This window comes from Podarcis tiliguerta (assembly GCF_965153285.1).
Source record: "Podarcis tiliguerta genome assembly, chromosome: 2".
Lineage (NCBI taxonomy): Eukaryota > Metazoa > Chordata > Lepidosauria > Squamata > Lacertidae > Podarcis > Podarcis tiliguerta.
In genome coordinates, this window is record NC_139535.1 from 10,004,935 (window position 1) to 10,025,832 (window position 20,898).

At 46.1% G+C, this 20,898-nt stretch overlaps 1 protein-coding gene across 1 annotated transcript; it reads right to left on the reverse strand.

Annotated features, from left to right (window-relative positions):
- Positions 1–7,832: 7,832 nt before the first annotated feature.
- On the reverse strand, positions 7,833–19,116 carry LOC310670517 (uncharacterized protein). Its single transcript, XM_083425985.1, has 5 exons — positions 18,862–19,116; positions 17,481–17,607; positions 15,149–15,621; positions 14,463–14,550; positions 7,833–13,191 (listed from the first exon to the last, which is right to left on the reverse strand). Exons 1-5 carry the CDS (start codon positions 18,877–18,879, stop codon positions 12,365–12,367), a joined length of 1,533 nt encoding a protein of 510 aa, XP_083282111.1. The 5' UTR covers positions 18,880–19,116; the 3' UTR covers positions 7,833–12,364.
- Between the last annotated feature and the right edge of the window lie 1,782 nt (positions 19,117–20,898).

Here is a 20,898-nt window from a genome sequence, read left to right on the forward strand (position 1 = left end):
ACATTTACCTCAGTTGCACTTTGGGCAGCTTTTTAGGAGCCGTGTGAGAAGATTATTCTACAATCAGCAGAAATAGACAAAAATGGTTGCCTTTTCCTGCTTTTTATTTCCCTTTCCCAGAATTCTCTCTGCAGATTATTTCTTAAAGACACTTTTAACACTCCCAATATATAATGAGTTCCTCAAAAGGGCTCAGCCTCCATCATCTGGTTTCATTTTGCCACCTTCCTTTCCCCACAAGACCCCCAGCAGATGTTAAAATGCAAACATTCATGGATTACTAGAAATTAACCCCTTTACCCACCTCAGGAGGGAAAGCTCCTTGCTGTGTAGACCTCAGACCGGAAGAAAACACAAATAATGTCTGTGTGGCACCAACTTCAAGCCTCACCATGTCCCCTGTTTCTCAGAGATTAATAAAATACAATAATCTTTATTGTCATTGTCCCATACAGAACAACAAAATTGAATCTCGCTGGATTCAGTGGGGCTTCTGGACAATTAAATGTATTTACAGTTGCTGCATTAATCTTCTATAAGTGTTGGATTCTGTATATCAGAGGCAGCCAACACAATGTCATCTGGACGGTGTTGGGCTCCCATCAGCCCCATCCAGCAAGGCCAACTAGTCAGAGGTGATGGGAGTTGTAGTCCAGCGACTTTTGGAAGGAACCAGCTTGGCTGTTTGCCCAATATAATTCCCACTGAGCTTTCCCTCTGATCCCAAGCCCCACCCTGGTTATGGGATGTTCCCCCAAAGAAGGCCTTTTCACTACCAGATAGATCTTAGTTTTCTCCAAGGCTTTTATAGGCTATCATTATTGCTGTTTAATTCTTAGAACTATTTTGTTTCCACTGTTGCCAGTTTTTAGCGCTGCATTTATGGTTCAAGATCTTGTAGCCTTTTTAATCCATGGGTAGGAATAATTGTTGTAGCCTTTTTAATCCATGGGTAGGAATAATTGTTGCACCCGAGCAGAGACAAAAGGAGCCAAACGACACCAAGGGGTTAATCCAGAGAAAGAGCGTTTTATTCTGCCATCCGGAGGGGCAGAGGCACCTGTGTGATTCAGTTCACAAAAGACAGGCCGCACCGAAAACATTTTACAAGCAGGTTTTATCCTTTTTTCCAAACCCCTTTTTCCCTGTCCCCCTTCACAGATTCTTACATAGAATGTTGCTTTTTTCGTTCCCTGGTTCTGTTCCCGGAAGTATGTTGCAAATCAATGTACCAGGACAAGGTTGCTTAGATCTGGGAACCGAAAGGTTTTCTGTTCTCAGCTCTAGGTTTGTTACAGCGTTTTTGTTACAAAGAGGACTGCTTAGCTTGTGCTTTTTGTCTTAGAGGAAATTGCAGTTTTTAAAATGCGTACGCCGAGGCCTGGCTGGGGGGGGAATTCGCAAACAGTTTTTAGGGCTTTCTGGGGTAACCCTAACTGTACCCCTTCATTCCATACCTCTCAATTTTGGACAGCCTTTTTCTCAAAAGGCTCGTCCCAGGAAGGCACAGGCTGATATTCTTGGGTCAGAGCTATAATCTGGGGGCGAAGCATGCGAGAAATCATATTGCGTGTCATTGTATGCAAGCATTGCAGCAAGCAAGGTACAGAAAAGCAAAAAATTAGCAAAATGAAAAGTGGGCCAAGCAGCAGCAAAAACAGGCCTTTTACCCATCCTAGTTTTGGCAACCAGTCAAGCCATGACATGTCCCATCCCTCCCAGGTTTGGGTAGGAATATGGGCCACTGTTTCAAGTCCTGCTGCCAAATTGCGAATGGCCTCACCATGATTAGAGATGTTAAAGCAACAGGCCCCACCTGTGAGATTTAATGCTGCACAAAAGCCGCCATGTTGCGCCAGGAGAAAGTCCAACGCTAATCGGACTGAGAGAAACGCATTGCGTGTCTCATCCAATTGCGTGGCAATTAGCCTAAGGGCCGTGGCTGTCGTGTTAGCAACAATCTCTACCACTGCCTGGAGTCTGATTATGCGGTTCAAGTTATAGATTGGCCCCCTTGCCCCAGAGATTTTCTCTCCCCGATTCCAAGAGGCTGGAGCATAATGGGCCAGTATCCTTTCCGGAGGCCACTGATTTTGGCCCCAATCCTGGGAGCTGCCACCTGCAAGTGTTGCCAGGTCAGCCGAACGCCTCCTTCTAGGGGGTGCAGAGGGTATCTGGTCAGGAATCCACATGGGGGGTATTAAGTAGGCTGGAAAACAGACCCCATGCCATCCTCTTGGGAGGGCATGATAGGCCTGTCTGCCACACACCCAGTAAACGTCCTGACCATGGGCAGATATGGTGCCTGTCAGCAAGCGGGCCAGGCATGCAGTCAATTTGGAACCAGAAAAAGTTCCTGTCTTGGACTCAGGCATGTCAGTTGGGGCTGGGAAGGCACGATCACAGTGGGAAGTGCCCACATAAGTCTGAGCGTCACTGGCGTCATTTGATTTGTTGACACAAGGCAGCCAGTGATCCTGTGAACCTGGAAAGGGACGGAATGATTCCATAAAGAAGAGTGGTTGCCCAGAGGCTGGAAGGCAACAAGTGGAGTTGTAACCAAGGATTCATTCCAAGGCACAGGGAGGAGTGGCATTCGTCCCAGAACATCTACAGGGGCCAGAGTGCAAACAGCACAATTGGTCCAATTTGCAGAGAACGCAACCATCTCAGCAACCTGAATCCACTTATTATATGTGTGGTGGGCCCCCCACGATTGCAGCAGTTGTCTGGTCACTGTGAGTGGTATTGGCATATCAAAGGTCAAAGGCAGCAGAAATACCAGCACGGGGACCCACAGTCGTATTTGAGCCATTGTATGCATGTGGAGGGGCTTAGGTAAGTGCTAGAGAGTGGGCTGGGGTGTAATTTCGCTGAAAGAAAAGACCCACTAGACACCCTCCTCTGCAGGGGTGGCGTAAAGCAAAGCAGGCACAGGTACCTTCAATAAAGTTCAGTTATGCAAAAGGAAAGAAAAGAAAATGTGAAAATGTCCTCTTTCAATCCATGCTGGATTCTTGAGCCGTGCAAAACGTCAGCTTCCAGAGTGACGTGAGCAGGGCTGTAGTGTGGTGGGCGTTCAGTCGTCTGGTGGGCGTTGGACATCTGGGTCTCTTCCATCAAGGCTGGAGCGATGTCTGGGTGCCTGGGGTGAGTCGAAGGGGCCAGTGCAGATCAGGTGTCACAGATGCTGGTGACTTTAACAGCTGTAGAGAAACAGGACAGCCTCTGGCCGGTTTACCTGTCAAGAGAAGAGAAAAAGAAACACACGGCAGAACGACTGTACATTGACAGATAGCATTTGCACCTAAGGTATAGGCCTAGCAAACATTAATTCAAAAGGGTATGCTTGGCAGGAAACTTCGCAAGGGGTTAACAGTTCTGTTCCTTGGGTTTAGTTTTTGCCAGCTGAGATTTTTTAAAAGTCTCATTCTTGTGCTCTAAGTTTCAGAGCTCTCGTGGCCTGTAAGGCATGTTGCAAATTTCAGTTTTCATCTGCCAAGTTTGCTAGTGTCCAATGTGTTCCCTTGCTTCTGGCAAAGTATCAAAGTTTCAAAATTCCTATGTTATGCTGCAGCTCCTTTTTCAGAATAAAATTGCACCTTAAAAAGTAAAACTTGAGAAAGTTCACAGAAAGCATTCACTTGCTTTTAAGAAAGTCACTTTCCTCAGGTTAGTGCTTGGGGCAAGGGGGTGGGTAACCCTTGGCCTTCTGGGTTTTTTGTGGCTGAACTGTAAATCCAGACAGTGTGGGGTTCAGGGTAGCTGGTTGGTGAGAATGCAGCATTTTCCTCTTGGGATAGCAGCCAAGAGATAATGCTCTGAAGCTACCTCCAAGCGCCTGGCACAAGGAGGGGAAAAAAAAGCTGATGTCCTGTTACTTGCATGATTTTTTAAAAAACAGTCTGTTCACATGCATTCTGCAACAGTCTTTGAGCAAGAACAGAGATGAGAAGAATTCATTTTTGAGAAATCTTATTGTTCCCAGCCTGTGGGGGTGGGGTGTGTCGGGCGTAGGGCATATGGGCATTCCATTTCCCAATGACCCTCTTGCCTGCAGATGGTGCACTGGTTTCTTCCCTAGGCGTCTTCTTTCCCTCCGGTGGACACCCTCTTGCATTTTTGGCTTTCTGGCTGCTTGAAGACAAATCCCTAATTATTTTGGCTGGGTCCTCTTCGAAAGAAGGATTCTGATTTAAGGTCTGTGGAGGTCTGTGGTCCTGTACATCGGATGACTCCAGGGGGTCATACACTCGGTGGGGTGGGGCCATCAAAGTGGAGTTTTAGCTGCCTCAATTGCAACATCAGTATTGTCCGCTGCCCTGAGGGCATTTATCTTGCGGATTTCCTCAGTGGTCAGTATTGTAATCCCAGGGCTTTCAATCCCTTGGTTTTAATTGTCTCTTTTTTAACAGTTCTGTCCTATGCGACTCTCAAAGCCTTCTGCTCTGTTTCTTTCTGTCTGCCAATTCACATCCTTGCATTGTGCTGCTTCTAGAACCAAGAAGCCACATCCAGCTCACTCTTTTAAACGGTTCTACATACTGGAACACTCTGTCAGACTGCTTACTAGTCCATCTTATCTCTTTATCTAGAGTTTTTCTGAAGTCATCATCATCACCATCATCACCTTCCTCTTCACCTTCCTTGCTTGCATCAAAAGGGGGTTGGGTAAGGGGAACCTCATTTAGCCCTGGTGCAGTTGCTGCATATGGTGGTGGTGGGGTAATTATCTCCTCTTCCAGGACTGGCAAAACTGGCGGCTTTTTAACTTGTAATTGTACTGTACACAGTTTGACTTGGGCAGTCACAATTCTATTTTTCCGAAGCCATGGGGGATTTTGATCCACATTGGCTTTCCAGATAGAAATATAGGGAATCTGATCTGTGTGGGCCTTGAAAATGTTACTCCATAAAATGTTGACCAAGTTTGGATCAAATGATCCTCCAGGAGGCCATTCTGGTAAATACGAAGGCCAGTCAACTTCACATAAATGTTGGAGTCTGTTTTGTTTGAGTTTACATCCCCACTCTTCTGCTTTCATGGCACTTTTCCAGTTTTCCAGAAAGCTCTGTAGTGGTGTCTCAAGAATTGTTTTACTGCTTTTATTTCCCATGACTCTGGGATCCTGGGGACACTGGGACACTCAGCCCTCCTAACGTTAATTTCTCTCACTCAGTCACAGGCCGGACGTTGCTTTCAACGTCTCACACTCAAAACATTCACTGGAGTGTCCCCACACGCACATTCAGAAAAACCCATGCACCTCCCCCAATCCCCTTTCCCCCCCAAAAAAATAACCACAACCGGCAGCGTTTTGACTTCGACCGGGGCCCAAGAGCACTCTACTGCTTCTTTTGGACACAAAAAGAACCATAACCGGCAGCGCTTAGACTTCGACCGGGGCCCAAGAGCACTCTACTGCTTCTTCTGGACACAAAACCAACCATAACCGGCAGCGCTTAGACTTCGACCGGCGCCCTGCAGCACCCTTTTTGCTGCTTTTCTGGGCAATACCAAAACCAGTGGCACTTCTTCTACCCTGCTGGCGGAGTTGATCAGACTCTCTTATTGCTCCCACCTATCCCTGTGGAGCTTACCTTGTTCCTCGAGGTACCTTCTTTCTGCACGGCCGTTGCTCTTTCTCTCCGTCACTTGTCGCGTGTCCACTCAGGAACGGGTGGCCAGTCCCTCCCACGAAGTTGGCAGGATGCGCGCTGGAACTGTTGACCCAGGATCCTGAGCTGCTCGCCTTGCAGTGACGCCCTGGACCTCTTTGTCCCTCGATCTCGGGGAACGTACTTATTCCCGGCCAACGCACCAGAAATATGTAGCCTTTTTAATCCATGGGTAGGAATAATTGTTGCACCCGAGCAGAGACAAAAGGAGCCAAACGACACCAAGGGGTTAATCCAGAGAAAGAGCGTTTTATTCTGCCATCCGGAGGGGCAGAGGCACCTGTGTGATTCAGTTCACAAAAGACAGGCCGCACCGAAAACATTTTACAAGCAGGTTTTATCCTTTTTTCCAAACCCCTTTTTCCCTGTCCCCCTTCACAGATTCTTACATAGAATGTTGCTTTTTTCGTTCCCTGGTTCTGTTCCCGGAAGTATGTTGCAAATCAATGTACCAGGACAAGGTTGCTTAGATCTGGGAACCGAAAGGTTTTCTGTTCTCAGCTCTAGGTTTGTTACAGCGTTTTTGTTACAAAGAGGACTGCTTAGCTTGTGCTTTTTGTCTTAGAGGAAATTGCAGTTTTTAAAATGCGTACGCCGAGGCCTGGCTGGGGGGGGAATTCGCAAACAGTTTTTAGGGCTTTCTGGGGTAACCCTAACTGTACCCCTTCATTCTTATGCTGATTTTTATGGTTGTTGTGCTGATACAGATTTTATGCTGATTGCTTTTAATGAATTGCATTTGTTTTTTAATCTGTGAACTGACCAGAGTATGTGGTTAATTAAGAGGTATAGGAATGAAGTGAAATAAAAATAAAAATGAAGTGAAATAAAAGCTCCAAAACTCCCTCCCAGGCTGTCAAGGGCCTCCCTCGATTGCTGCTGTTTTGCAGGAATATTCAGCAAGACGTCATTGACGCAATAATAGTGCATTAGTGCTGTATTTATATGGGACAATCCACATATCATTCTGCTTTGGGGGTTATTCTACGATTCTTTCCCAGTGTTAATGGTTCATTGCCACATAAAGGGGCTCCCATGTCTTTTCTGTGAACCGCCCTGAGACTCTGGGTATAGGGCGGTATATAAATTCAAATAATAATAATAATGGAACAAAAGCCGACACCCCGCTCCAATATTCCTGACATAGAAAGCTCTGCAACGTCTGCCCTGGACTGATAAGAAATGAAGCAATTATGAGTGTTGCACCAAGAAGAAGAAGAAGAAGAGTTTGGATTTGATATCCCACTTTATCACTACCCGAAGGAGTCTCAAAGCGGCCAACAATCTCCTTTCCCTTCCTCCCCCACAACAAACACTCTGTGAGGTGAGTGGGGCTGAGAGACTTCAGAGAAGTGTGACTGGCCCAAGGTCACCCAGCAGCTGCATGTGGAGGAGCGGGGAAGCGAACCCGGTTCCCCAGATTACGAGACTACTGCTCTTAACTACTACACCACACTGGCTCTCAGATCCCCTCTTGTGCCGCTAGACCTCTGGGCCAGAGAGCCCTAGTAAAGAAAGCCACATAGAGCCGGAAGCCAAACTGTCGCCTTCAGTCAGGCACACGACTGAGAAAGGGAACTAGATTTGAGGATGGCAGGATGTGGGGAGCAGGGCTTGAATAGAAATAGTACTTAATACCCTAACCTAACCTCTGGTTTCACAGTCAAAGTAAAGAAAGCAGGCTATGTACTGGTTGTAGTTGAAAGGCTACAATTGGATCACATCTCTCACTATCTCTGACCACTGGAGGGTGATGGAGTCCAGCAATGCCTGGAATGCCACCGATTTCCCATCCCTGACCTAACAGGACAAAAGAAAGGGAAGTGGGGGTTGTTTGTCTGGAACTCACTCATACATTCCATACTCCAAAACACCGCTTGAGGTTGGGGCGAAATGGGAGTTTTATGTCTTGGAAAGAAGGGCTTTAGGGCTCGTTTTTAAGTCAGACTTGCAGTTCCTCACAGGCTGCTACTCATTTCTGAGGAGGAACAGATGGTCCTGAGGACAATGTTGGGATGAGGCCAAAATAGGCCAACAGCCCTGACAGTGGATGGTCCAGTCCTGCGTGTGTGGAATTGACAAGAACCATGTGAATGGTACACATCTTGAAACACTGAGTGAGAGAAGAAGAAAAAGCCAAGAAATCGCAAGCATGCATTATATACAAAATTTATTACTCATTCACACTCCCAGCTAATTTCACCCATCAGCTCTTAGTAAGTTTTTTTAAAATAAATGAATTTTATTAGTATTTTCCACACAACAACATGAAAGATATCAAAAAATAACAATACACAACACACAAAAATCAACATTCAAAAACTAAAAAAAACACACAAAAAACAAAACAAAAAACAAACAAATCCATATCTTACAAGTTAATATTATAAACACTAAAACAAGACATTGACTTCCACCAATCCCACAGCACCTCCTTTATCTCTCATTGTGTCTTCCTGTTTTCTTTATCCTCTCTATCCTAACATCTAGATATAAATCCTTCTTTCATATCCCTTCACTTCACAAGGTTATTCCAGACTCAGCCAGATTTCTGCCCTCGAACCTTGACTCTTGAGGTATTCATTTAGGCACTCCCATTCTTTTTTTAACTTCACTTTTTGGTTTTTGTCTTATTATATCTGTCAATTTGGCTAATTCTAGGTATTCTGAGAGCTTACATAGCCACTCTCCCCTAGTGAGTAACTGATTCCCTTTCCAGTACTTAGCCACCAGGATTCTTGCTGCAGACGTTGCGTATAAGAAAAAAATAGTTTTGTCTTTTGGAATATCGTCATTTAAAATTCCTAAAAGGAATGCCTCTGGCCTTTTACTATACGATATTCTTAATATTTTCTTTATTTCTTCGTGGATCATGCTCCAAAATTTCCCAATTTCGGGGCATGTCCACCACATATGGTAGAAGGTTCCTTTTTGTATCTTGCATCTCCAGCACTTATTATTGTATGTTTTATTCATTTTTGCAAGCCTTTCTGGCCGGGTACCACCTGTGATACATTTTCATATAGTTCTCTCTTATTAGGTAACCTGCTGTAAAATTTATATTTTTTGTCCATAGTCTTTCCCATTCATTTTATTCAATTAGGTGGCCCAGATCTTGTTTCCATTTTTTAATAGTGTCTCCTTTTTCCTCCTTTTCTACTTTCCCATTTTGTAACAGTTTATATATTTTTGAAAGAGTCTGTTGGTTGTTATATAAAATTTATTTTTCCCATACCGAGATTTTTTTTATCAAACCCCTTAAGCTTACTATCCTTCTCAAATATTGTTTTTAATTGGAAATATTCTAACCAATTCACCCCCTCTCTTTTAATTCTTCAAATTTCTTTACTGTTTGGCAATCTTTTATCTCTTCTACAAGTTCCCTATATGTTAGCCAGCTATCTTTCATATTGTTTCTATGCAAGGCTGATGACTCTATAGGTGATAGCCACCAGGGAGTTTTGGCTGTTACTACTGTTTTATTTCTTTCCCAGACTTCGAATAGGGCCTTTCTCACCAAATGATTAGTGAATCCTCTACGTGCTTTTATTTTATCGTGACCCAGGTAGCCATGCCACCTGAAAACTTTATACTGTACAGTCGTACCTCTGCTTACCTATCCCTCTGGATACATAAACTTTAGTATGCGAACAGAGCAAACCTAGAAGTATTTTTCCGGGTTCCGCTGCGCACGCATGCGCAAAAGCACTCTGCATGCCGTGTGCATGCACAGAAGCAACCCTCTGGTTGCGAATTCCTCGGGATGCGGCCATACCTCTGGAACAGATCCCGTTCACAACCGGAGGTACCACTGTACAGGTTTTTTATACAGCATATTCAAAATTATTTTTTTTTAAAGTACTCCCCCTTTTTGGAAAATAATGGAGATCTTGCTAAAGGAGGGATACAGAACCTGTGGTTCTCCAGGTGCTGCTGAACTACAACTCCCATCATCCCTGACCATTAGCCATCATGGCTGGGGGTGATGGGAGTTGAAGTCCAGCAATATCTCGAGGTCCACAGACTTCACTCTCCTGCCTAACCAAAGAGCTACACACAATGGGATACCCAAACGAAGAAATTAGCTTTCTTTCCCTGCCATATGTATTAATGGAAAACCTAATGAAAACTTAATTAATGGAGAGGAGTTTTTCAAATGCTCATACAGTGGTACCTTGGAAGTCGAATGGAATACGTTCCGGAAGTCCGTTCGACTTCCAAAATGTTCGGGAACCAAGGCACAACTTCTGATTGGCTGCAGGCGGAATCTGTGGAAGCCGCATTGGACGTTCAGGTCCCAAAGAACGTTCGAAAACTGGAACAATCACTTCCAGTTTTCAATCATCGGGAGCCAAAACGTTCGACTCCCAGGGCGTTTGAAAACCAAGGTATGACTGTACATTGGCAGCATTGTTCTAAATGAGAACAAATTCTTGAGCATCTACCCTTATGAAAGAGCTGTTTTCTTTTCAAATTTCACACATCACCCCAAAACAAAAGCCCATGTGGCACTATCTTCCTAGTGCAGAGTTTATAAAGGTGAAAAAGCCTTGAGCCAAATGACAACCCTTACGGAAAACTGCATCAGATTCTCTGGGGAACTAGTGTGCTAGAGGAGTCTTGGAAGGCCTATCCACATTCACACTGTCTCATAAGAGCAGCAGGGGTACGGAATGTGTGGCCCCTCCAACTCCCATTAGCCCCAGCCAGCCAGGATAGCTAATGGTCAAGGATGATAGGAGCTGGTCGTCTGACTGTATCTAGAAGGCAAAGAGGTTCCCAATCCCTGCTCCAATACTTCTGATAGAAGCTATGATCGTGGGAGGGGCTGCACCACAACTTTTGTTGAGATGCCTGCCCTGTTCATAATCCGCACTCTAGACTCCAAGATCTTGCTACTTCCTTAAAAATGAATAATAATAGTAGTGTTTTCCTCCCTTCGCTCGACACCCTGCACTCCCTGAAGCCTTCTAGAAAGGAGAGCATCCCTACAATATTATTCCAAGTGTGGCTTTTTGGATGCGAACCAAAAGTGGTGCAGAAGAGGGAAATCCATTTTCATAGGCCTGAACTCTGAAACTTTAGTTTGGGTACCTGGCCTTATATATAGGCAACTCCCCATTTGCGTGTGATCGGCACATGTGTGACCACTGACATACATGCAGTTTTCAGCACCGAAAAGGGGATGGAATGGGGGCAGCGCAGACTTACACACATCCCACTGATGCACATGGGGACCAGGAACGCAACTCCCACACAAACGGAGAGTTGCTTGTATACAATCATATTGAAGGAATGGGTTTCCCAAACCCAAAACTGACTGTGAAGGTAGTTTGAAACTGCACCAAAATCCCTATTTTTCCATAGCTAAAATCCATTAACTTGAGCTCTGAGTCAATGTATAAACAGAAACCTGGCCGTGCTCAGAGCCCTCTCCTTTATCAGCTTGTGACGGCAGGGATGACCCCGACTGCACCAGTAGAACAGAAAAGACACATTTGTACCTTATCTTATGTGCTGACCACAAAAGACGCACCGACCTAAGTCCGGAACAAGGCCAAAGCGTGTTCTCGGAGATGACAACCTCTTCCTCCCCGATAAGAGTAGGAAGAGGAAGATCCTTTTATGGTCAGAAGTACAGGAAGGAATTCCCTTTTATGGTTAAGAATACCAGAGCAAGAACATATGTGATGTCAACCTGTGTACATAGGCTGACGTGGTTGGATTCATATGAGAAGGAGGGAGAGGGTGCCTGGAGGATATATCTACTGCATGAAACTTTCTTTGGACTTGCTGTGGACTTGATCACGCAAGTGCCTTCTGCTATCTGGAGAGCAGAATAAACTCTTTCTTTGAACCAACCTCGGTGTCATTTGACTTCCTTCCTCCTGTCCCGGAGCAACGCAGACCCAATCGATGAACTCCTATAAGGCTACAATATAAGGTGGCAGAGTCTATAGGCAGCATAGAGTGCATTGTACTGCTGCCGACTGCAGCAAGAAAAAAACATTTTTCAAAATGTTCCTCCATGTTAAAAAGGCCCTGCAATAGAAACCTAGTGCATCAGGGAGCAAACTGGGCTAGAACCATTCTTCCTGATGTGCTAGATTTTTACTCGCCCAGAGTGTTCTCATTTTAAAAAATTAAAAATGAATCTGGGAAATTAAAAATGGCAGGTCCTGCATCTTCAGTTTGAAAAGGTGCAGGCCAGTCTCTCACCACACCCAGCCACGTGCATAAGGCAGGCTATGCGCTCAGGACCACTTACCACTGCTCCTCTGCTGCGCATGTGGTTTTTAAAAACGCTGCCCAGAAAACTCTCCCATCCATGAAAAATGTTCAGCGATTCGTCAACTCATGTGGAATCCAGAGGACGCTTGCCACAGTTGTGAACCACTTCCGTGTGCTCTCTCTCTATCGGCGGTGGCTTGATTCCACTGGCGATAATGGGGCGGAAGGCGGGGAGCCCAACAGTAGGTGGTGCCAGAGAGTCAATGACAGGCAGATCCAACTAGAATGCTAGTTCTCCCCTCTTCCTTCCTGCTGAACTCAACAAGGGACATCCTAAGACGATGGAGGCAGCCTACCGGCTGGGCCACTCCCCAGATTGGTGGCAAGTTGAGGGCAGGTGAGGTAGGGGCTGGCTAAGGGCAAACCAAAGTTGGGTCACCTCTTCTGCCAACTCTTACACCAGGAGAACCCACACTGAAGCTGGCCCTCTGCTCGGAGCACTGCTGTCGCAGGGTCTCTCCCCACCATGAACCTTCTTGTGTCTATTCAGGGCGGTATTACGCGTGTAGCTTTTCCCGCACTCAGCGCAGTGATAGGGCTTCTCTCCCGTGTGGGTCCTCCGGTGCCTGATGAGGTTGGACTTCCAGCTGAAGCTCTCCCCGCACACGGAGCACCGGCAGGCCTTCTCCCCGGAGTGGGCGATCTGGTGCCCCATCAGGAAAGCTCGCTGCTCGAAGCACTTCATGCAGTCCAAATCACACCGGTGCGGGTTCTCTCCCTTGTGGTTCTTCTTGTGCGTCAGGAGGTCGATCCGGTGAGAGAACCGTTTCTCACATTGCGGACACTTGTAGATCTTCTCGCCGATGTGGGTCCTCTCGTGGGCAACCAAGTCCAAACTATCGCCGAAAGACTTCCCACAATAGGAGCACTTATACACTTTCTCTGCTTCCGGTGGCATTGTCTGGTCTTCCGGAAGGGGAGTGTTCCGATGGAGGCTGGTCCCATTCTCTTGGCCTCCCTTCCTCCCCTCAGTGCTCAGGAGGTTCTCAGGGAAGGTCCTCCTGGGTGCATTTTTAGCATCTTCCCCACAAAGCAGAGCTGGGTTAGGCTTGATCTCTTGGAAGCTGTCAACATGCTGCCCAGTCTCAGGAGTCTCCTCTACTTTGGGACCCCAAAAACATTCCCCCACGGCGATTTCCAGGGATGTCCTACTGCGTCTCATTCGCTTAGGCGTTCCTTGCCAAAAGGTCTCCTCAGACTTGAGCGCTCCGTTGCCGTTTCCTGAAACAAACAAGAGAAATGACATGAGAAGGAGAGAATGGGAAGGAGCCTTCAGTTTTTGAAAAATAATAATAATTTAAAATAGCGTTCAGCTGATCAGTTGGTAAGATCAGGGGTAAGGAAACTGTGGTCCTTGTGGTAAGGTTAAAAAGCTTACTGGGAAATGATATATAATGAATTGAAAAGGATGTTTAAATAATGTTTGTAAAAAAACCAAACAACCAGAAGCTTTTCTTTTGGGAATTATAGGGACAGAACTACCTAAATTGTATAGAAACTTATTCATGTATGCTACTACAGTGGCAAGAATGTTACTTGCCTCGAAATGGAAAGAAGCAGAAGTCCCAGCAAAGGAAGAGATCCCTGGCCTCTTAATTTTCCCACAATTCCCTGGAATGGGAATTGCCTCCCCTCTTGTACAGGAGTGGTCTTCTCTCCTGCCCCACAATGGTGGGCAAAACCAGAGCCAATGACAGGCAGAGCCAACAAATGCTCGCTTGGCCTCCTTCTTCTCTGAGTTACAATGACTCCTCCCCAAAGTGGTTTGTATTAAGTTTCAGTAACATAGGAGAAAAACTATTTAAACAAAACAACAATTTTAAAAAACCCTACCAGAGTACATATCAGTTATTGTGGGCATTACAATAAATATCTATTATTATATTTATGGTATCTGAAGAAGTGTGCATGCAGTACACGAAAGCTTATACCCAGAACAAACTTAGTTGGTCTCTAAGGTGCTACTGGACAATTTTTTTTATTTAGTTTATCTACTATAGAGGATGAGCTTGGTACATATCCTCTCCACAGATGGCAGGGTACTGTTCTTCTGGCTATGCATGGACTCTTATTTGGAAAATGAGTTCATTATTAATATTTATAGAATAGCATTCTAGCAACCAATTTGTGGAATTTGCTGTAAGAAGATGTGGCAATAGCAATCGGTTTAATGACTATAAAGGCAATCAGATAAATTAATGGAGGGAAGGATGGTTACCAAAAACCGCTATATGGAGCCTCCATGTTCAGGGACAGTGTAGCAGCAGGTGGGGGAGCAACAACAGGGAAGGACTATGGACCTGGTGCTTCCAGATAGGCCTCTGCTTGGCCATTCCAGGAAACAGGATGCCAGGCTTAGATAAGGCTTTGATCCAGCAGGGCTTTTCCGATACTCTTAAAACTTAACATAAAGCTATGTGGGTTTTTTATAAAAGGAACCACTTCAAATAACAGCCTGGTAGCATCCCTGGAGTCGCCCCGACAACCCTTACCCAAGAGATCGTCCTCTCGCATCTTCACCGAGTCTGTCAGATCCTGCTCCAACAAGGAGGTATTATCATCTCCTGTAGGCCTCGATGCCTAAAAGAAAAAGAGGAGTGCAACTCAGTACGAAGCATAGTACCCAAAAGAGGGTCTTCTCCAACATCAATCATCTCTGACACTATGAGTGGCAGGTGAAGCCTTGGTGGGGGTATCACCAAACACCACTGGGGGGTTTCTGGTTGGCGCTGACCCATGATGGGGCCTTTATAGTGGTGGTTCCCTATTTGTGGACCTAGCAAGGTGCATTTGTCTCCCTTGTTATTGACTTTCGGGGGGGGGGATTAAAAACACTGATATTTAACCATGCCTTCGGTGGCTGAAATGGCACACAATGAGATCTACGTTTTTAGAATGTTTTCAATTGCTTTTAGAATCCTTTTTCTCCCCGTTATAATTGATGTGTTTTCCATCCTGGGCGTCTTCAGGAGGAAGTGTGGGATAGAGAATGAAATAACTATATTAGTAATTTCATGTGGTGTGTGCCACAAGACAAGGGAAGCCCTGTTCTCTGCCATCCTTCTTTAAGGAGTGGAAGAGTAAAGGATGATTAGAAATGTAGTTCAGCAATATCCGGAGGACCACAGATTCTCCTCATCTCTGCTCAGACAAAACAGGAGTTTAGAGATCATCTCACTTTTTCTTCCGGCCTCCCTTGCATCTCCACACCAGCACTCTCCTCCTCAGACAAAACCTCTTCTTTCACTTTCACAAAATACTTCGGGCTTCCTGGAGTTTCACAGCCAAGGCCTGGCAAGGTGTGATCAACGCCTTCTCCACTATGTCCATGGCTGTGGTTCACGACCCCCTTCAAAGAAGCCTGGGATTCCCTTATATCAGACACCAACGAGGACTGGGGGCAGGGAAGCCCAGAGGGAGAGGATGCTGCTGTCTTCAGGAAATTCAGGAACTGGTCTTCCCATTCCAGCTGGGACCTAGAAGCGGGAGTCTGTTTGGCCTGCGGCAGACTTGCCCCACACAGAAACGGTCTCTCAGTCCCAAGTTGGACTGCAGGAGTCTCATTTTCTCCTCTTTCCATTTTCTCCCTGGGTTCATGGGCTGCTGCCAACTCCCATGCTTCCACATTCATTCCTGGCTGCAGCTCCTGGACTGGGGGAAAAAAGAGAACGTAAGAGCCTGGCATCTGGATCAGGCCAATGGTCCATCGAGTTCCAACATTCTGTTCTCACAACAGCCTTCTGAGTGCAATATTGCTGTCCTCGCTTATGACTGCCAGCAACTGAGGCATCCTGTCTCTAACCGTGGCAGACACTGGGGTCTCAAATTTCAGTGGAGCCCTGTGCAACACCCAAAATCGGTGGCCCCCTAGCCTTCCATTCTACATCATAGCTGCAGCGCCCCTAAATCCACCTTTCCAGTAGAGGTGGAACGTAGCCAGCCTAGCTGGCAGATATTGATAGCCTTGTCTTACATGACTTTGTCTAACCAACTGTTAAAGAAATCCAAGCTCCTTTTGCCTCTCCTGAACCTTCCAACATTTGGCTTCCATTGGATGGTTCACTAATTTGGGCAATACTACCCTCCCCACCAATCATAGTATAACTTCACTGAGGAAAGTGAGCCCAGACTCTTGAGGGCTAGTACAGTCGTACCTTGGAAGTCGAATGAAATACGTTCCGGAAGTCCATTCGACTTCCAAAGTGTTCGGAAACCAAAGTGTGGCTTCTGATTGGCTGCAGGAAGCTCCTGCAGCCAATTGGAAGCTGCAGAAGCCACATTGGACGTTTGGCTTCCAAAAGAATGTTCGAAAACCAAAACAATCACTTCTGGGTTTCAATAGTTCGGGAGCCGATTTGTTCAGGAGTCAAGGTGTTCGACTTCCAAGGTACAACTACACACACACACACACACACACACACACACACCCCTACACACTCTTAGCCCAATATATCCCTGTCTCTCACTCTCTATGGATCATGTCTGACCACTCTGTTTTTTTCCATTTTCCCAGTGTGGTTTTACAGTCAATTCTTCTTCCCAGGGAACTCTCAGAATTGCAGCTGTGAAAGGAACAGGTGTCTCCTAACAACTCTCAGAACCCTTCAAAATCACATTTCTTGGGGACTCTGTGGGGGAAGCCATGACTGTTTCAAGTGGCAGGATACTGTACTGTATAGTGCATATGGGGCCAGACAGAAGGGATGGCACAGAGCCTTCTGCAGTCCTGCAACTCTGCCCACCGTTGGCTGTGCCCCACACTGGCTTTTCCTATGGTGAACAAACTTTCATAGGAAAAAGATTCCCCCACTCTAGCACAGATGCATACATTTTCATTTATCTTACTCAGGTTAGGAGGGAAAGCTTGAGGGCTGAGAGGGTAGTCCACTAATCAGATCTATCAGGCTTCTTTGGTCAGGTGCGACAGATGCCCACCTTGCATTTGACCATTGAAGAGAGAATTAAAGTCTCCAAGAACAGCCCAAGAAAAGCCATTCTGATGAACTAGTGATGAGAATCAATATAACGAGAATGGCTGGAGAATGCTAAGGCTGAGTGTTATCTTGACACTTGATATGGAAAACCACAAGCTCAACCTGGCCTTGTTGACATCCTTGAGTTTCTGGCTGAGATGCAAAAGTACAGAGTGGCCCATCTAGTCTAGCATCCTGTTCTCACAGTGGCCAACAGATGCCCATGGGAAGCCTGCAAGCAGGACCTAAGTGTAGCTGCACTCTTCCCTCCTGCAGTTTTCAGCAGCTGGAATACAGAAGTAAGACAATGTAGTCTTATCCTCCAGGAACTGATCTCATCCTCTTTTAAAGTCATCCAAGTTCATGGCTATTACTGCCTCTTGCAAGCTCCACAGTTTGTGTAAAGAAGTATTGGTTTGAGGTGTGTACTTAGGATGTGACATGGAAGGAAGCTGGAGATCCTAGGAATGAGAACCAGCTAGAGGGGGTCTTAAGCAATAGGAACATTAGGGTTAGCACACCTTCACAGATACTTACCCAGGGAGGCTACCATCCCATAGTTCTCTGCCATGACTTCCCAGTAGAGAGCCCTTTGGCCTGGATCTAGCAGAACCCATTCCTCCTCGGTGAAACGCACGGCCACCTCTTTGAAAATCACAAGCCCCTGTTAAGAAGAAGGGCATGGAGGGAGATTCTCATTCCTCTGAAGCCGCCTTCTATCACAACACATCAATGACATGATTGAAATTATACATGGTACGGAGAAAAAAAAAGTTTCCCTCCCTCTCTCATAGCCCAAAAAATCCTGGTCAGTACCCAGGGGGGTATGGGGTGCTAGGGAAAGGGTAGCACCTCTGGTGGGGGATACATTGTGCTCCCTGTACCTAGTTCTCAAACATGACTCCTAGAAGCTGTCAGCACAAGACAGTCACTATTCGCTGGGAATGGCTTCAACTGGTCAGCTAATCCAGGTGAGGGTAGCCAATGGGTCTCAAACCCTTGGTAAGGGACTTCCCCTGCATGCGAAGACAGGCTCTAACAGGTTGAATGGATGAGACCAATAGTGAGTCCAATGGTCAAGAGGGTGGTTTCCATACATGCTGTAGAGAGAAATGAGAGGGAGATGGGGCCTGTCAACCTGGGAAGGGAGCCCATGTAGGAGAAGGAAATCTCTGGTCCTAAACCTCCACTGCCTTGTGGGTTATCTTCAGAAGAAAAGGCTAAAGAGAAAATCCGACACAAATCCAGACTGGAGTCTCTAATGAGGTTGCATGGCACCTTTTATGCCTCCTTCTGGGCAACTCCCGCAGCCAAGCTGGTGCCAAACATATTGTTCTGCTTTCCCTTGGACCATATCAGAAAGGTTGAGAATGGGCTCTTGTCCTATGGGCAGCCAAGGGTTCCACAAACACGGCCCACACTTGCACTCTGGAGATGTCACAACAAGGGAGATAGCAGCCAGGAGCTCCTTCGGTGCTTCTAACGCGGTAGTTTAGAATTCACCCCCGGAGGCACACCCCCACTGTCTGTCTCATGACAGACAGATGCCAACAACACCCCCGCCCATCTAACTGCGTTGCCCCAGCCACTCTGGGCGGCTTCCAACAGGCTATAAAAACCCAGCATAGAACAGAGAACTTCGCGATGCAGGGCTGCCTTCAACTTAGGGCGATTTGGGTGGGGGGACAAAGGGGAAGCGGGATGAGGATCTCCCACTCCTCTGAACTCCTCGGAGGAAAGAAGAATTAACAGCGCGAGAGAAGCAGGGCCACCCCCAACCCCGCAACCCTCACCAACCTCGCAGGGCTGCAAAGAGCCAGAGCCAAACAATGCGCGCCCAGCCGGCAGCCCAACCCGGAGACCCTTGCTCCTCGTGCTAAGCCTCCGGGGAGCTTCCCGAGCAGCCCATTCTCCTGACCTGCCTTTGGCTCTCCATCTCCAGCAGCCAGACGTCATCCTCTACCCGGGGGGTGGGATTCACAATCCCAGCTCTGTAGCAAAACGGAAGGAAGAGACCGGCTCTCGTCGACGCTTCCGGCCATAAACCGCCCACCAGCTAAAGCAGAGCCCACCATAGAGGCTGCTCTGGGTAGAGCGACGTCCCCATCAGGATTGCCATGGTGAGCCGCTCTACCCTCGTTCTATCTTTATGGGTGGTTATTATAGATACTTCCGGCTTTCCGCTCCTCCGATGCAAAATGCCGGGGGGGGGGGGGAGAGCGGCTTCACCAGAGAGATGCCATGGCCTAGAGCGATTTGATTTTACGTCACATGCTGTTGTGTTTCCAGGTCAGGAGGAGTCGGTGCTGGGCGAGGTGAGGGGAGAGCGAGATGCTTTTATACGACACTGGAGGACCTTATGGTGGCCGAGTGGGGAAAGCTCCTGGAGTTTAAGAAGTGGGCATTTTAGCAAATGTGGAATGGAAGACACGCTGCCCCTATTGCAATTTTCTTTTCTGCACAGTTACTAAAGGTGGAGGAGCCTTTGGCAATCAGCTTTATTTTGCCTGTTTATGAATGCATATCATTGTTTTTCGCTTTTGTTTGTTTCAGCGTTATTGTTGGTTTTAATTTTCGTTGTGAGTTTGCCGTTTTGTTTTGAAAAGCGACTCGTAAGTCCTAATAATATTAAAAAATCCTGTCTTCCAACAGTGGTCAACAAGATGCCTATGAGAAGCCCACAAAGCAAGAAACTCAGTAACAACAGCACTGTTCTCTCTACCTTTGTGTTCATAGGGAATTCGTATTCAGAGGCATACTGAGCCCCACAAACTCCCAAAATCTGCCCCAAAGGGTATGTGGGGTAAACATAGGACAGGTTTAGGGGAGTACATGGAGAGAGAAGGGCACGTTCTGTTGCACTAGTATAAATCCTTCCACTAATGTAATGAGAGACTATGCTGGATATACAAGCCATAACATTTATTGAATGTTTTTCTGTTTAGAGGCAGCAAAGGGGCTAGAATTGTTCGGAAGAAAAGTGCAGCAGTGAACTGGGTAAAACGTTTCTTTGCATGAGAGGAAAAGAACACATTCAGATCCGTTTTTGTAGGGAGGCAGAGAGGAAATGGTCCTAAGTTGAGAAGGGAGCAATTTGGTTCTTTATTTGCATACAATTATTCAGTCTTGTTGGAAATAATGGGATTTGAATTAGTCACAGCTAAATTGCTCCACTAATTTCATTTGGATGCATCTCAATAAGAGTTGGATTTGAGCTGATGTATGTGGTTGAAGGCTGCTGATTCAGGCTTCAGAATGGAAAAGCTTGGAATTAACCTTCATTTTTAAGAACTTAAATAGTTTAATTATTAAAATTTAATTTCTTTGTTCTTAAGTGTACAGTTATGAATACTTCATGAAGTTTATAGTAGATATGTCTCCAGCTCTTATTATTAATGGAAATTGTTATGTAAGTAGATTTATGAATTTTACTTTTTTTGTCTTCAAGTGTCTTTTGGTGTTCTGAATTATATGTTTAATAAACTGGGTTTAACCTGCTTGCATTCAGTTTTATTTTAACCATTTAGAAATAAAAATTGTGTGGTGCAGCTGTAAGCATTTTTACTCCAAAGCAAACTGTCCTGAGTTTAATGGGATACAGGCCTAGCAGCATGCTCTGCTATTCTCACTCTGAAACAGTTTCAGAGATCACTTTAGCTCTGCTGCTGACTTCTGGACTTAAAAAAAAAAGATAGGTAAATTTAGAACCAGAGGACAGGTGAGACCCTCACTTTTGCCCCTAGTCTTCTACTACATCCATCCATGAACTCACGTTTGTACCTAAGTAGGGTGCTGCTCATTTGAGCAACTTGAACACTGCAAGCTTCAGAGAAAGGCAGAGACGGGGAACCTGTGGCTTTTCAGGTGCTGTTGAATTCCCAGCTCTCCTCAACTCCAGCCAGCATGCCCAATGGTCAGGGATGGTGGGAGTCATACACCTAGAGTGCCACAGGTT

Bases quoted from the DNA above. Each gene is read 5' to 3' on its own strand.
- LOC310670517 (XM_083425985.1), bottom strand. The intron at 15,622-17,480 runs GTAAGTATCTGT...TTTTTCCCCCAG, and splicing joins TGGGATGGTAGCCTCCCTGG to TCCAGGAGCTGCAGCCAGGA. The intron at 14,551-15,148 runs GTGAGATGATCT...TTTTTCTTTTAG, and splicing joins AAGGGAGGCCGGAAGAAAAA to GCATCGAGGCCTACAGGAGA.